The sequence below is a fragment of the Salvelinus namaycush genome, chromosome 3 (assembly GCF_016432855.1).
Source record: "Salvelinus namaycush isolate Seneca chromosome 3, SaNama_1.0, whole genome shotgun sequence".
NCBI classification, from domain to species: Eukaryota; Metazoa; Chordata; class Actinopteri; order Salmoniformes; family Salmonidae; genus Salvelinus; species Salvelinus namaycush.
This window is the reverse complement of record NC_052309.1, coordinates 45,333,970-45,349,823: the sequence shown is the minus strand read 5'-3', so window position 1 is coordinate 45,349,823 and position 15,854 is coordinate 45,333,970. Positions and strand designations below refer to the sequence as shown.

Below are 15,854 nucleotides of genomic sequence, written 5' to 3'. Positions count from 1 at the left end.
TTGGCGGGTCATGTTTCAGAGGATGCATGACTCAACCTTCACCTCCTTAGCCTGTTGAGGAGTTGAAGCGATGAGACAAGATTGGAATTGGAGGGGAAAAAAATATATATAATTATGTTGAAGGTGAATTTTTAAGCTGTGCTTAAAAAAGTCCAGGTTGTAAGGCAACAAAATAGGAAAATAGGAAAAATGCCAAGGGGGGATAATTCCTTCGCAAGCCACTGAATATGTCTAAAAGACACATATGGATTCAGAATTTGTCAGGATATTGTGCATATCCACAAAACTCAAAATATGCATTGGAAATGGTTTGTAAGCTCTAGAACAGGGTTTCCCAAACAATATCCTTGAGCCCCAAGTGATTTTTTCTGGAGAGGATTTCAGAACGTGAAATGGGGTCAACTCGTCTGGGGCATGAGAAGGGGCTGCTATCTGTGAGATAGGCATTGGAGGTGGAGCTCACACTGCTCCTGAGCCTCTGCCTCACTGTGTATTTGAACTGGCAGAGTGGACCCCCTTTAAATCCAGAAAACAAAATGAGAGAAATGTTGAAGTCATGGAATTGCAAAACGTAAGACATTCTCTCTGCTTTATTAAATCTCAACTAATATAAATTTATGAGTTTTGAGTTTAGGAAAACAATGAGGCGGCTTACACACTGACCTGCTCGGGACTTTTTATGTAACACAAGGCACTTGTCAAATGTCTCTGGTGTTTTGAGTGCTCTACGAGAAATCTTTATCCTTTCAGGGTTTTGAATATTATTAAAGATTAAAAAGGCATGAAGTGTGTCGCTCACAGGAGGCTGGTGAGAGGAGGATTGCTCATAATAATGGCTGGAATGAAGTAGATGGAATGGCATCAAACACATGGAAACCATCTATGAAGCCACATGGAAACTATGTATTTGATGTGTTTGATACCATTCCATTCATTCTGTTCCAGTCATTACTATGAACCCATCCTCCCCAATAAGGTGTCACCAACTGTGGTGTGGCTGATTGACAGCACTTTGTATTGGCGCCAGGAACATGGATAACGTCAGAGGATAGCTATCCAGTGCCACCACCAATTCCAGAGAGCAGTAAAAACTCTAGGACAAACCTCCAATTGCCATCAAGCAAAGACACTTGAGGGGTACATCTCAAAAGTCTGTCCTCGATTCCTGTTCTGGATTCCTTGATTCTTCGACCTCCTCCTCAAAATGCAATGAAGGAGAAGATATGAGGTTATGAGAAGGAGATCAAGGAATCATAGATTCAAGGAATCGAGGAAGGACTTTTAAGATTCACCCGAGGTCTTTCTGATGAAGTGTTGTATTTGTATTTATTATGGATCCCCATTAGCTGCTGCCAAAGCAGCCCTCAGGCCCCAACTCCACCACCACCACATATCTACAGTACTAAATCCATGTGTATGTATTGTGTGTGTGTGTGTGTGTGTGTGTGTGTGTGTGTGTGTGTGTGTGTGTGTGTGTGTGTGTGTGTGTGTGTGTGTGTGTGTGTGTGTGTGTGTGTGTGTGTGTGTGTGTGTGTGTGTGCCAATGTTTGTGTTGCTTCACAGTCCCCACTGGTGTTTTTTAATCTGTTTTTTAAATCTAATTTCACTGCTTGCGTCAGTTACTTGATGTGGAATAGAGTTCCAAGTAGTCATGGCTCTGTGTAATACGTACAGAGTGGTGATTGCCGGTTACATAACATGGAGTTAACTCCCCAGCGTGGGACTGCTAGACAGCGGAGGTAATTGTGAATGTTACTTTGGGTGGATGGGAGACACAATTTTCAAACCAATTGAGTCTGGAGCAGTTGTTTGGATCTTCCTGCCAATCAGATTTTGGATTCTGAGGATGAGGATGTAGATTATGTCTGTTAGTTCACGTAAACAGTCTTAGTTTGGGGCTCCTGCGGCACTAAAGCCCACCTTTTATGTAACCAAATCTCCATGTGTTGAGGTTTCAATGTCATCCCTCACATTGTTTAGGTTAGATGGGGAAAACCACAAAATCCTGGTATTTGCAGGGCAGATAATGGCATGACAGTTAGTATAGCAGCAAAGACATAACATGTGCTATTGTGTTTGAGAAATTAGTTGTCTGCTTTGCAGAATAACATTATCCACCTACCTCTGTTATTGAAACAGTACAGTACTGTAAGGAAGGCCAAAGAACTGGAACTATTTTGAGACATTACATCTGACTTATGAGTAACATCTGAATCAAGGCGCTATTTATCTGTTATATACACACTCACCATTACTTATACATTTGGGGTCACTTGGCAGAAAGTGAAAGCTTTAATGTGGCTTAAATATTTTGATGACACGCTCTTACTAATATGTGAATCGTTTTGCTCATCGACTGTGGGGTCCCTCCTATCGCCATTCATGACACAGATGCACAGGCATTTTCCACCCAACATCAAATACTGCTCCCTCTGATAGGTTCATGGTACATGTACCCAATGCCTGCTCAGACAGTAAATTACCTAACTGCCTGTCCTGCTTATGGGGGACCTTTGAGTCGCAGGTCCCAGGGGCCGAGGGAAGGAAGCACTCAGTCTGTGATGGTGAGCCTCCCCAGGCCTCACACACACACCCACACAAACAAACGTGCTTGCACACACTCACATGTTTGCACACATGAACATATGAACACGCACACAAACACACATACGTTTCTATGTCACTAGTCTATAAAAGTGGCCCCTACTGCGCAATCAATAGGGGCCCTTTGGATTGGGGCCAGCGTGAATAATGACATAGAACACTCACCCTGCTTACTACTCTAGTAGTAATGGTCGCTCCATGAACTTCTTTTGGTACTTCGGGACTTCCACAGTTTGTGATCACCTGAACACACTAGCCCCAACCAGACATAGAGCTGTCAAGCCCTTGTGCTCATGTTGAAAGAAAGGTCTAGTTTATTAAAGAAATCGTCAAACGGTTATCGGCGAGGTAATGGTACATGTAACCAAATAAATAAGAACCAAGTTTGGTTCTTTGTAACTTTCGCTGGCCCTCAGTTTGGAATTTACCTCAGCAACCTAACACAGGAGTTGGGTGAATTTATTTGAATTAAAAAGTGTAGGGCCTAAAGTGCAACATTCAACTCAGGCTTTGAGAGAATGCACAAAATAAGTTGGTGCTCCTTTAGGGTTTCAGGACGAAAGAGTATAATCTTACTAAGATGATCCCTGTGGGCGTCACATCCAAGAACAAAGGCCTTATTTCACAAATACCTCAGAAACAATGGTGTATTTTAACACACACACACACCCCTGGTTTTTGTGGGTAAGCATGGACCCTTTTGATCATGACAGGATCCAAACACACTATTAGAAATGGAATCTTGCAGCACACCTTTTCACCGGGTGGCGTTAACCACAGTGAGAGGTTAATAAGAACACAACAAAAGAAGGAAGCAACCCAAAACAACACAACAAACCTATAGGGGTTGGTCCATTTGGAAATGAATCAGCCAATAAGACGTCAGCTTATATTTATGTTTCCTGAGGTCTTTCCCATGAGCCTGCATCCTGTTTTGAGGGGTCAGAGGGGACTTGTGCTGCTGTATGGCTGCCAGATCAGCAGATCTCAGCCCTTAGGTTATAAAAATAGAGATGATAGGCCAGTATTCTCAGTGGAGAACATAGTACACTGTGCTATCTGTGCCCAGGGAGACAAATCAGAGAAACTTTTACTGGCAACGGTATCAGTTCTATTATTAAGCGTCTTCCCATAACCATGACAGGGTTGCATTAGAAGCCCCTGTCTCATCTGCTCAGGAAAATGAATTACCTGGTTCATGTTCATTAGGGCATTCTATGGAAAATGTTTTACAACATTAAATAGAAAATACAAATGAGTGTTTCTTATTGGACAAAATCCAGGTAGTCCCTCCTCTCTTTTTCCGTTGTTTTGTGCCCAATGAACATGATTCTGGTTAGTTACATAGCTCTTAAAGCTCATATAAAAAAACTACGACAATATATTCTGTTACATAGATAATTTACTTAAGAAAATACAAACAATATAAATATATATTTTTACAGTAGTTCATAATATATTCATTGTAATATCCTTCATATGCTGTACATGTAAAACACAGTGAACAGATAAACACAGAAGCAAGGGTGCAACTTCAATTTAACATTGCATAAAACAGTACATAACACTGTCATGAAATTGACATAACACCATCAAAACCATTCTCCATTTATGCTAATATTCTTTCTTTATTAGCTGTAACATGCACAGCCGTAGCTTTGACTTGCCTGCATGGCATCCAAACAGCCAACCTAACATTTTGATACACGTGTGACTTATGATATTCATATTTTATTATCATTGTAGTGTCAATTTATGTAAAATGTTGGTCATTGACTGTAGTCAATGGTGGATGTCACTTCAAGCAGCAGGTGACTTATCTTGTCATCTCTATACATTAGTTTGACCTTTGACGGTTTCACTTGAAGTTCAGTCATGTGAGCGGGATAAAAGCAGAACAAGAGGGTTACCCCAAATGCAGTGACTGTGACTCAGCATGTCACAGTGAGAAACAGGATGGAACTGCTCTTCTAGTGTTATCTCTGAAATAAATATCTATTAATATGGTTTAGGACATACTTTCCTCACCAGGGATTTCCCGTGGCTTGTTTTTCTTGTTTAAAATAGTCCCTAACATTACAAAATAAAGTAAGAAATCATATCATACCTTCTATGACATTCAACTTAGAAATGCACTGTAATACAGACTTAATAGGAATGACAACTGTGTGAATTCAGTAGGTATGTAACAATGTCCTATATAAAAGGCTAAAACAAATGTAATTCAATTAACTCTCTACAGGTTGTCACTTTGTAACTGCATTGTTCTTTTCACAAGCTCTCCTCCTCATCATTCTCACTGACCTGCTGGGGCAAGTGTTGGGTAAGGACAATCCATGACTGGGGAATTTCTAGTGTTCATGGTTGGTCTTGTGGGCTAGGCCTATGCAGATAATAAGGGCAAGATCTCTTTACGAGAACAAATGCAACATGGATAGCTTCCACATGAATAACAAAGCAATCCATCTTCAAAACAACATTGATTGTCTCAAATCCTTGCAATTACATGATTTTGATTGGTATGAAGTTGATGATGGAGATGGTGGTGGAAAAAGCTGAATGCTACGCAGTTAAGGATTTCAGTCTGGCAGGGGTTCACTACAGCATTTAAGCGTGGCCAAATTGTCTGTGAAGAAAGTGTTGGGTTGGTGTTTGCTTCTCTCACTCCACTATGTCATTCAACTGACATATTGTAGGGAGAAAACCTAAAGAGCGAAGGGCCAGATTAGAATGCATTAAAAAGGCTTTTTCCCCCAGTGAAACAAAACAGGTCCTTGTTTCTGTTAAAGCCTCACTGATCCACTGTATCACTTAACTTATCAAACCGGTCATTTGCCTTCACAGCCTCTCCATGTATGGTAGCAACCGGAGAGGATTTCAAGGGGAAAATATATTTTATATCAAGGGAAATCCACATTGCTGGAACCTAGCTTTGTGAAATTGCACATAATTATTTAGTACAGGCTTTTTCGAGAGTGAGTTCATCAAAAACAGGAAAGGTATCTGCAGTGCCCTACAAGCTGTTAAAACAAGCTACAAAAATGTACTGCAGTTGTTCCGACAGTACTGCTTCCTCTGGAGTTATTGCTTCAATCCTGTTTTTGATCTCCACATACCACCCCATACCTACTGTACATCTACCAGTGAAAAATACTGTTATGAAAATAATATTCACTGTAACTATCCTATAGAAGGTGAAACAATTCACTTCTATACAGTACTTCCTATTTATGTCCCACAAATAGGAACTGTAAATTCTATAAAACACTAAGTGTATACTATTGTAGTGTCACAGTCATCTCAAGAACTGCAGCCATAACCTTCAAACCCTGTGGTTTCATAATGATGCGATGATGCTGAAATTAGTTGGAGAAAGCTCTCCACTCTGCCATTACATGGCATTGGTGGGCATGTTTGCATTATGTCCTCCCTACTTAGTGTAATTTAGTCTATGTAACAAAAAAAAACGCACATTCAAAAGCAGGTTAATAATTTAAAAAAAATTACAAATACAATCAAATTAAAGTGCAAACTACAGCATTGATAAAGAAAGGCCTTAAATCTGGATCAGCAAATCGAATGCATATCTGCTGACTCTGTGCAGTCATAAAATATTTTGCCCAAAAGTGGAAATGGCTAAATGTCTATAAACTGTATGTGCACACGATGATGCTAATTATATAAAAAGTGACCACATTCATACTCTTGTGTTTTCAAATGACTGTCTGTTATTCCCAAGAAGAAGAGAAAAACACCTTCAATGTATGACACTTCTATAAACCACAACATGTCTCAAATCTGACCCAAAATGAGACACAGTACTTCCTGGATGATAAAATGTAAGAAAGTCATATTGTTGTGGTCATGGTTTTTGTGTATTTTTTTTTCTTTTAACTTGAAGACTTGGCTGCCATGTTCCAGAGTTAAAATTAGGAAATAGTGCACACTTCACATTGAAAATTCTCTGCTTAGTAGTCCCTTTGAGGAGACACATTTCCAGCATCTCTTTCTCCCCAATCACAGGACACATTCTTCAGGCCCTGAAGCTACTGTTGAGCTTACGCCTCCTGAGATGGCACACCTTGGAGAGCACCACCAGCACCACGATCAGCACCAAAGCCATCACCACAATGACGATGATGCTAGCGCTCTTACTGTCCAGCTTCTGACACTGTTCCTGTGTAACACTCCTAATGTTCAACTCCACTAGCTCTGAATTCTCCATGTACTGGCAGGTTACTGTGGCGATGTCCGGGACGACCACATTGGAGCGTTGGAGCATGTTGAGGAAGCGGGGGTTGCTACAGCAACTGAGAGGGTTCGAGCCCATGTAAAGGGTTTTGAGCGTCCGCTCCAGGACCACGACCGTGTCGTGCTCCAGGGCGACTAGGTTGTTGTTCTGCAGGTTCAGGGACTCTATGGAGGGCTCCTTGTTCCACAAGGGGAGAGCGCTCAGCTTGTTGGTGGACAGGTCCACAAATTTGAGACTGCTTAGCAGGGAAAGGTCTGTGTTCAGTTCTGTGATGTGGTTCTCTCTCAATGATAGGTGAGTTAGGGACTTTTCCAGACCAGAGAATGAATTCTGGTGAATATCCAAGCCTGGGTTTAGGGACAGGTCCAGCAACCTGAGCATGGTGCCATTGAAGGCATACGGTGGCAGAACTTCAAGACTGTTTCCAGAGAGGTTCAAGAAGTGCAAGCTTGGTATGGACGCAAAGGAGACACATCCTGATGGATCCTGGGAGTTGTGGTCTGTCTGTGGTGGTTTTTGCTGTGAGGGGCAGACTTTCAGGTAGTTCTGCTGGAGGTGAAGGCCTCTGATGCTGGGCAGTCTTTGGAATGGTCCAGAGTCCATGTTTCTGAGAACATTCCCTTGTAAGAAGAGTTCCTGCAGTGACCTTAGGGTGTTCTCACCAAACGAGAGTTTCTGTAGGGCATTGTAACTCAGGTCCAGGGTCTTCAGAGAGTTCAGAGGGCTCTCCTGATCTACAGAAAAGGCCATGATACAATTATTACTGATGTTGAGGTGCTCAAGAGACACCATGCTGCAGAAGAAAGACTGCGGTATGCTATTGATCTGGTTGTAGCTCATGTTGAGGTACATAAGCCTTGAGAGGTCCTGGTGTCGGCTGGTTCCACCTGACTGTGTGTGAGGCACAAACGTGTCTCTGAAGTGCTCCATCTCATCCGCTGTCCCCGTGGTGTTGATGCTCATCAGGCGGTTCCTGGACAAATCCAGGTACATGAGCTTGTTTTTTCTTGGGAGAACGGGGAAGTAGTGGATCTTGTTTTCCCTCAGGTCGAGGTAGAGGAGCTCATACTCTAGGTCTGAGTCTGTGGTTTGGAAGCACTCCATGCTGTTCCTACTGAGGTTCAGCACCTTCAGTTGGGAAAGGTTAAAGTCAGTGATACAAGTGATGGAGTTAATGGACAAATCAAGCTCGGACAGATGGATCAGTGAGTCAAATGCTCCATCATCGATCTCTAAGATGACATTGTTGTGAAGGTCAATGTTTCTCAAGGCCAAAGATCCGCAAAAGGTCTCCTTGCCCACTTTGGTGATACTATTGCCATTCAGAGAAAGGTTAATGAGTTCTGGGGCTTCACTGAGAAAAAAGTCAGTCATCCCTGTGTACAGGCCATTGCCTGAGAGGTCAAGCCTCTTCACGGCCACAAGAGGCCCAATGCTGGTTTTCAAAACAGCAAAAACATCCAAGTAATTACTGGAGAGGTCCAGCACTTGCAGATTGGTCATGTCTTTGAACAGACCCGGCTGGATGAACTGGATCTTGTTGGAGTGGAGGTTCAGATGATGAACGGTGGTGTAGATTGATAGAACCTCTTGGGTAAGGTTCTGTAGAAGGTTCCGAGATAGGTCCAGCTTTTGGATGCCATGAGGAAGCTTGGCTGGAACGGTCCTCAGGTTCAGATCGTTGCAGTACACATCATTCTGTACCTGTGGACAAAACAAGGAGAGATAACTACATGAGCTTTGAACTTCACGGCACCACTGCACACTCCCAAATGACCACAAGTCACCTTGACACTTTTCACTCTCACAAACCAAATGGTTTGTGCACATGTAGAGAGTTGTTTTATGGGCCATTGTATCTGTGTTTTTTGGCAGTCAAGGGAGACTGTTAGGCTTGTTGTGGGGTTTTCACCTCATAAAACAAGCTCTTGTTACACCCCCTCTTCCACCCAGGGATTTTCAGAACGCCTAGTGGACAAAGAGTCTCTTTCCATTATTATTTTAAACATTTAACTATTAACTTATCAGCGTGGCTGGTAATTTAAACCATATGGCATAAGCCCACTCTCTAAATACAGCCCATAGAACATGCACATGTGCACATGCACATGCACATGCACACGCACGCACGCACACACACACACACACACACACACACACACACACACACACACACACACACAACTCACATAAAACAAAGTGGATTTAGGTTCATGGCATACATTGGAAGTAAGCCTTCCTTCGTTTTTTTGCTAAATGTCAAGCTTTTTGAATGCTTTCGTCTGGCTTTTATGAACAAATGTTACCTTATACATTTCTAATTAATAACTTGACTCATATGCAATTGAAATAGCTTGCAAATCATAACCAGTCATATACAATAAACCTATCATGGGTCATATATCATTATAAGATCTAAAGATGTTGTTACAGAAGAGAAAGAAAGTGAGGTACAGCACATCTGTAAAACCCCAACTTTATGTTTCCATCTACTTATTATTCTATTTTAATCTCTTTGGTGCAATTTTCACAAGTATGTTGTACATTTTCAAAACGCTTAGTACAAAACTCCAAACAGATAATCAAAAAGACAGTTGTTTCAAAACTAAATTGACTAAGTATAACACACAAACTCATACAGTCACTTATTCACCAAACTTAATCAGTGTTTCATCTAGAAATAATGTACATGTTTCACATTGCAATACATGGTCATATACAGTTGAAGTCGGAAGTTTACATACACTTAGGTTGGAGTCATTAAAACTTATTTTTCAACCACTCCACAAATTTCTTGTTAACAAACTACAGTTTTGGCAAGTCGGTTAGGACATCTACTTTGTGCATGACACAAGTAATTTTTCCAATCCAATTCCAATTGTTTACAGACAGATTATTTCACTTATAATTCACTGTATCACAATTTCAGTGGGTCAGAAGTTGACGTACACTCAATCAGTATTTGGTAGCATTCCCTTTAAATTCTTTAACTTGGGTCAAATGTAGCCTTCCACAAGCTTCCCACAATAAGTTGGGTGAATTTTGGCCCATTCCTCCTGACAGAGCTGGTGTAACTGAGTCAGGTTTGTAGACCTCCTTGCTCGCACACGCTTTTCCAGTTCTGCCCACACATTTTCTATAGGATTGAGGTCAGGCCTTTGTGATGGCCACTCTAATACCTTGACTTTGTTGTCCTTAAGCCATTTTGCCACAACTTTGGAAGTATGCTTGGGGTCATTGTCCATTTGGAAGACCCATTTGCGACCAAACTTTAACTTCCTGACTGATGTCTTGAGATGTTGCTTCAATATATCCACATCATTTTCCTGCCTCATGATGTCATCTAGTTTGTGAAGTGCACCAGTCCCTCCTGCAGCAAAGCACCCCCACAACATGATGCTGCCACCCTCGTGCTTCACGGTTGGGATGGTGTTCTTCGGCTTGCAAGTCTCCCACTTTTTCCTCCAAACATAACAATGGTCATTATGGTCAAACAGTTCTATTTTTGTTTCATCAGACCAGAGGATATTTCTCCAAAAAGTACGATCTTTGTCCCCATGTGCAGTTGCAAACCGCAGTCTGGCTTTTTTATGGCGGTTTTGGAGCAGCAGCTTCTTCCTTGCTGAGCGGCCTTTCAGGTTATGTCGACATAGGACTCGTTTTACTGTGGATATAGATACTTTTGTACCTGTCTCCTCCAGTATCTCCACAAGGTCCTTTGCTGTTGTTCTGGGATTGATTTGCACTTTTCGCACCAAAGTACATTCATCTCTAGGAGACAGAACGCGTCTCCTTCCTGAGCGGTATGACGGCTGCCTGGTCCCATGGTGTTTATACTTGCGTACTATTGTTTGTACAGATGAACGTGGTACCTTCAGGCGTTTGGAAATTGCTCCCAAGGATGAACCAGACTTGTGGAGGTCTACAATTTTTTTCTGAGGTCTTGGCTGATTTCTTTTAATTTTCCCATGATGTCAAGTAAAGAGGCAATGGGTTTGAAGGTAGGCCTTGAAATACATCCACGGGTGCACCTCCAATTGACTCAAATTATGCCAATTAGCCTATCAGAAGCTTCTAAATCCATAACATTATTTTCTGGAATTTTCCAAGCTGTTTAAAGGCACAGTCAACTTAGTGTATGTAAACGTTTGACCCTCTGGAATTGTGACACAGTGAATTATAAGTAAAATAATCTGTCTGTAAACAATTGTTGGGAAAATTACTTGTGTTATGCACAAAGTAGATGTCCTAACCGACTTGCCAAAACTATAGTTTATTAACATGAAATTTGTGGAGTGGTTGTAAAACAAGTTTTAATGACTCCAACCTAAGTTTATGTAAACTTCCGACTTCAACTGTATGTGTGTTAAAGTAGTAAAACGTTAAGTATTTGTTCCCATATTCATAGCACGCAATGACTACATCAAGCTTGTGACTCTACAGATTTGTTGGACGCATTTCCTCTTTGATTTGGTTACATTTCAGATTATTTTGTACCCAATAGAAATGTATGGTAAATAATGACCTGTCATTTTGGAGTCACTTTTATTGAAAATAAGAATAAAATATGTTTCTAAACACTTCTACATGAAAGTGGATGCTACCATGATTATGGACAATCCTGCGTGAATCGTGAATAATGATGAGTGAGAAAGTTACAGACTCACAAATATCATACCCCCAAGACATGCCAACCTCTCACCATGACAATAACAGCATTTTTTTTGCATTCTTTTGGGGAAGGGGGGTATTCACGATTCATTCAGGATTATCCGTAATCATGGTAGCATCCACATTCATGGAAACATATTGATTCTATTATCTATATCTATTCTTATTCTATTCTTAAAAGTGACTGCAAAGTGACTTCATCCGACATGGATGAAAATACCCTCAAATTAAAGCCCACATTCTGCACTTTAACCTCATAGTGATTGTTTGATTTCAAATACAAACTTTTTACGTATACAGCCAAAAGAAGAAAAAAAAGCTTATCTGTCCCAATAATTATGAAGGGCACTATATGTATCTTACATGTTTTGCTATTGGATTAACTGGTTTTTAAAATAACAAAATTGAGAAGATATCATTATGATGTGCTTTGGTGATTAAACTAATGTACTCATTATATTCACAGTAAACATTGGTTGTATGGTGAAAGATGTCTACAAACAAAATGTATGCACAATGAAAGCTTTTGTGTTAAACGTGTCACCAGTTTGTAGTTTTGTTCTAAGAGTTTAGAAAATGCATCACATACTTGTGAAAATAGTACCAAAGCTATGAAATAAAACTAAGAGAATGCATAAACAATGAACACTGCCTCTAAAAATGAAAACATCTCCTTCTAGTCCGTTCCATTCAAACTGGCACGCTATGCTATCAGTTCTTGCAGTCTAAAGAGCCAGTTTCCTGCCCAGCTCCAATTCATCCTGCCTGTTTATACAGTTTAGTCGTTAGTAGTCAGGAATGCAATACATTCCCAGAACTACAGCAATATGAATTTCGTATCAGATATTGTTTTCTTGTCTTCGCAGAGGGTGGAAAAATGAGAGAAGGAATGCACCAACGGACTTTAATGTTCTATGGACTCAGGGCAGAAAGCTACTGTATGCCAGAGCCTCCTTTAGTTAAAGACTAACAAAGAAAATTGTGTAACATCAGGTCCAGATTGATAGTACCTGAGAGAGGGAAAATTCCCTTATGGAAAGCAGCCCTGGGGCTTTCAACTCCTTAATATGATCCGTTTGGCTGTGGACATAGAGCCGCTTCATCCAAATACGGAGCTAGACCGAGAATACACATTTGTCACGGCAACCATTTAGACAGAGGAAGTTAGTCAGTCAGTCTACCGAAGGAAGATGCCAAGAAGAGTCAGACTTTATGTCCAGCTATGTCTAAAAACGTACATGAATGTAGGTGCTTGGAGGATGAGAGTTGAACACACTGTCTGAAAGTGATTTGAGACATCACAAGCACAGTGCAGAGCTGTGAGGTAATGGAACATGTGCCTCCTCTATGGCTATAGTTTACTTTTATCTTGCCTGGGCACATTTACTTATTCTTCTCCATCTCAAAATGAAACAGTGTAGGTGTGACTACATATGGGTTATGTGGTCAAACTGTATGTTCTGTTATCTGCTGTTCAGAGCATGAGGAAACAGCATGGCTAGAATAACAACAAGGATCGGTTTCATATCACAAGACTTCAATAGAAACGTTCTCTGCTACCTGAGAATTCGAAAGTAACCAATATATTTTGCATATACAGTACATGAGAGATTTGTGAGAAAACTGCCAAAACTCTCAGATAATAACATCAAGGTACACACAAGCAGTATTGTAGTACTCAGATGTATCAATAAAACATAGGATACTCTTATCAAAACCGATAACAGAAACATCAGTTATCAGCAACTATCAACACTATTCCTCCCGTCTATGTAACTATAATCAGGGGTCCCACATTAAAATAAGTACCCCAATACCTATTTATTGTATTGCACAAACTAACACTTTGCGAAAAAGTGCATTACAAATTAAATGTATTCATATTTTACATGGCAGTTACATAGTTTACACATTACGTAGTTTCAACTGACATACTTATTTGTGGTTGACAGCTATGAAAACATTCAAAAAGTCTGCTACTGAGGCAACTCAGTTCAGGGTCACTTACCATTTGGCAGGGGGAGAGCTGGCGTGAGGGATGTAACAAGGATTCTGCCACATCACTGACAATGGCCAGGACCAGCCAGAGGTAGGCTGCCATGGTGCTGTGACACACAGAGAGAGGGGAGGTGAGAAGAGACAGAGCAGACATGAGTGCAGGAAACACAATGATGGGGTTATGACATGAACTGAGACCATCCACAGGAGGAATTCCTAATAGGGAAGTTGTTTATCTGGACACGGTTGCCTTTGTTTGACTTGTCATTGTTAATTTATTCCACTTGTGACGTCAAGGAATGAGAGTAAGAGAGAGATTGGTTTGCTAAATAAGAGTAAGTGCAGTGGATAAGAAAAACATTTTAGCATGCCACTATATTTAGTTCTTGTTCCTCTCAGGCTTGTTTTTAGTCTTAAGTGACGCAAAAGGAATCTCCCACTGATCACTCAAGCCGAGATCTAAAAGGTTATTAATTATTATTGGAACAAAGGTAGTCTTTAACCAACAACAATGACTTGTTTTGGTTCATACAGCTGAAGTGCTGACCTTTTTAATATCGTAGATATTTACTGTCTCATATAATGTGACAGCTAAAACGAATTCCAGAGATGAAAGTGTGATTCTCCCTCCGTGCCCTATGTGTCTTTTGTACAAAGCCTCAAAGATCTCAGACTGTTTTTAGGTAGAATGAAAAAGTTGCAGAAATTAATAGAATTGTCGGGGTCATACATCTACCGCAAAAATCAAGACTGTCATTGCATGACGTTTCTTTGACATGAGCACAATGCTATCCACATCACTCAGGTAACAGGAAAATACCCTTTGAATCCTCATTGAACGACGCTCTCCTCAGAGACTTCACAATAGCCCATTAGAACATACCTCATATATTCTCTCTCATCTGTACACCCATCCACACATTTTCTAATTCTCTTCCTTACTCTTTTACACAGGACATTTCTTTACCTACTCCACAACCTCCACTGCTAAGTATCTCATTCTCCTCTCCTCTGCCCTCTGTTGCACAGCTGAGGACCCTTCTATCCTTCTCCAAGGCATTCCTACCATTCACCCTAACCAGCAAGTAATAGAAACCACAAACGTCAGAATATTATCCAATATCGTTGTCCATAGGTGTTTACCTCTCTTCGAAATGGTTACTTTCCCCTGCAGTCTTCTGCTCATGCTGCTGCTCCTGTGGTAATCTTACATCCTCACTGACACACACTCCCACACAAACACTCTCACACACACAGCCGGCTCTACCCTGCACCTTTCAGTGCTGGTAAAGGGCTAACACATCCTGTGAGAATATCCGGCATCATTGTTGCTTTCCCCCTTCCATTTTTTTAGGGAAATACCTTATACGGGATTGGGATGTCCATTCTCTCCGTAATTCCTCCAATATCATACTAATTTCTCTCTCTCTCTTCCTTTCTCTCTCTTTCTCTCTCTCTCTCACAGACCCTCTCGCTATCTCCATTTATTCACTTCTCTCTTCCTTTCTCTCTCACGCTATCTTTCTCTTCTCTCTTTCTTCTCCTCCCTCTCTTCATCTATTGTTAATCAATCAGAACAACCGGGTCCAACTTCTTTGTGGCTTGTCATTCCCACATGTTGGCAGTTGCTCATTTTGGAACAGCTGTATACATAGTGAGGTTATAAATTCCTTGTATCTTTCTGTAAACAATTAGGCATGCAAACACATAAACTTCTGAAAGTGCTCGGTTGAGAGGTTATTTATTATGTGGTCTCTGTGGCCAGCCAAGTTATCATACGCTAACCAGATTGTTATTCTATTCTTCGGAGACAGACAAACATACATATTTACAAGACGTACAATTAGGTTACATGTCATGGACATATGGCTAACTTTCAAATACTGTTTAAGCCTCAACTGAAGATGTAAAAGACAGGCCCACACAAACGCATGCGTGCGCGAGTGCGCACACACACACATACACACACACATACACTGTCTCACCATTTCCATCCAAGGAGACAATGTCTTCTGAGATGGTCTACCGTTCCAGAATTGAATGGCAGAAATATGTTCCTCTCTCCCCTAGTTCATCCGGAGGTATACATGAGGCATTGAAGTTTGTGTCTGTCAGTGGCAGTGCGTTTGGCAGCATCCCCAGTCCAGTTATATTGAGCCCAATGGGGAATCCCATGACATGGTGTGCCTACCCTAAGGGATAAAACAAGATTATCAAGCTTACACTCTTAGAGGGTTCAACAAGGGTTCTTCGGCTGTCCCCATAGGACACAGGTGTCAAACTCATTCCACGGGGGGCCGAGTGTCTGCGGGTTTTCGCTCCTCCCTTG

At 41.1% G+C, this 15,854-nt stretch overlaps 1 protein-coding gene across 2 annotated transcripts; it reads right to left on the bottom strand.

Moving 5' to 3' along the window:
• Positions 1 to 3,988: 3,988 nt before the first annotated feature.
• Positions 3,989 to 14,802, bottom strand: LOC120031776 (transforming growth factor beta activator LRRC32-like). 2 transcript variants are annotated; one of them, XM_038977605.1, is made up of 3 exons: positions 14,669 to 14,802; positions 13,536 to 13,632; positions 3,989 to 8,560 (listed from the first exon to the last, which is right to left on the bottom strand). In XM_038977605.1, exons 2-3 carry the CDS (start codon positions 13,626 to 13,628, stop codon positions 6,638 to 6,640), a joined length of 2,016 nt encoding a protein of 671 aa, XP_038833533.1. In that variant the 5' UTR covers positions 13,629 to 13,632; positions 14,669 to 14,802; the 3' UTR covers positions 3,989 to 6,637. The 2 variants fall into 2 exon arrangements, with proteins under 2 accessions (XP_038833533.1, XP_038833526.1); XM_038977598.1 differs by lacking the exon at positions 14,669 to 14,802 and having other exon boundaries at positions 13,536 to 13,705.
• Positions 14,803 to 15,854: the final 1,052 nt, after the last annotated feature.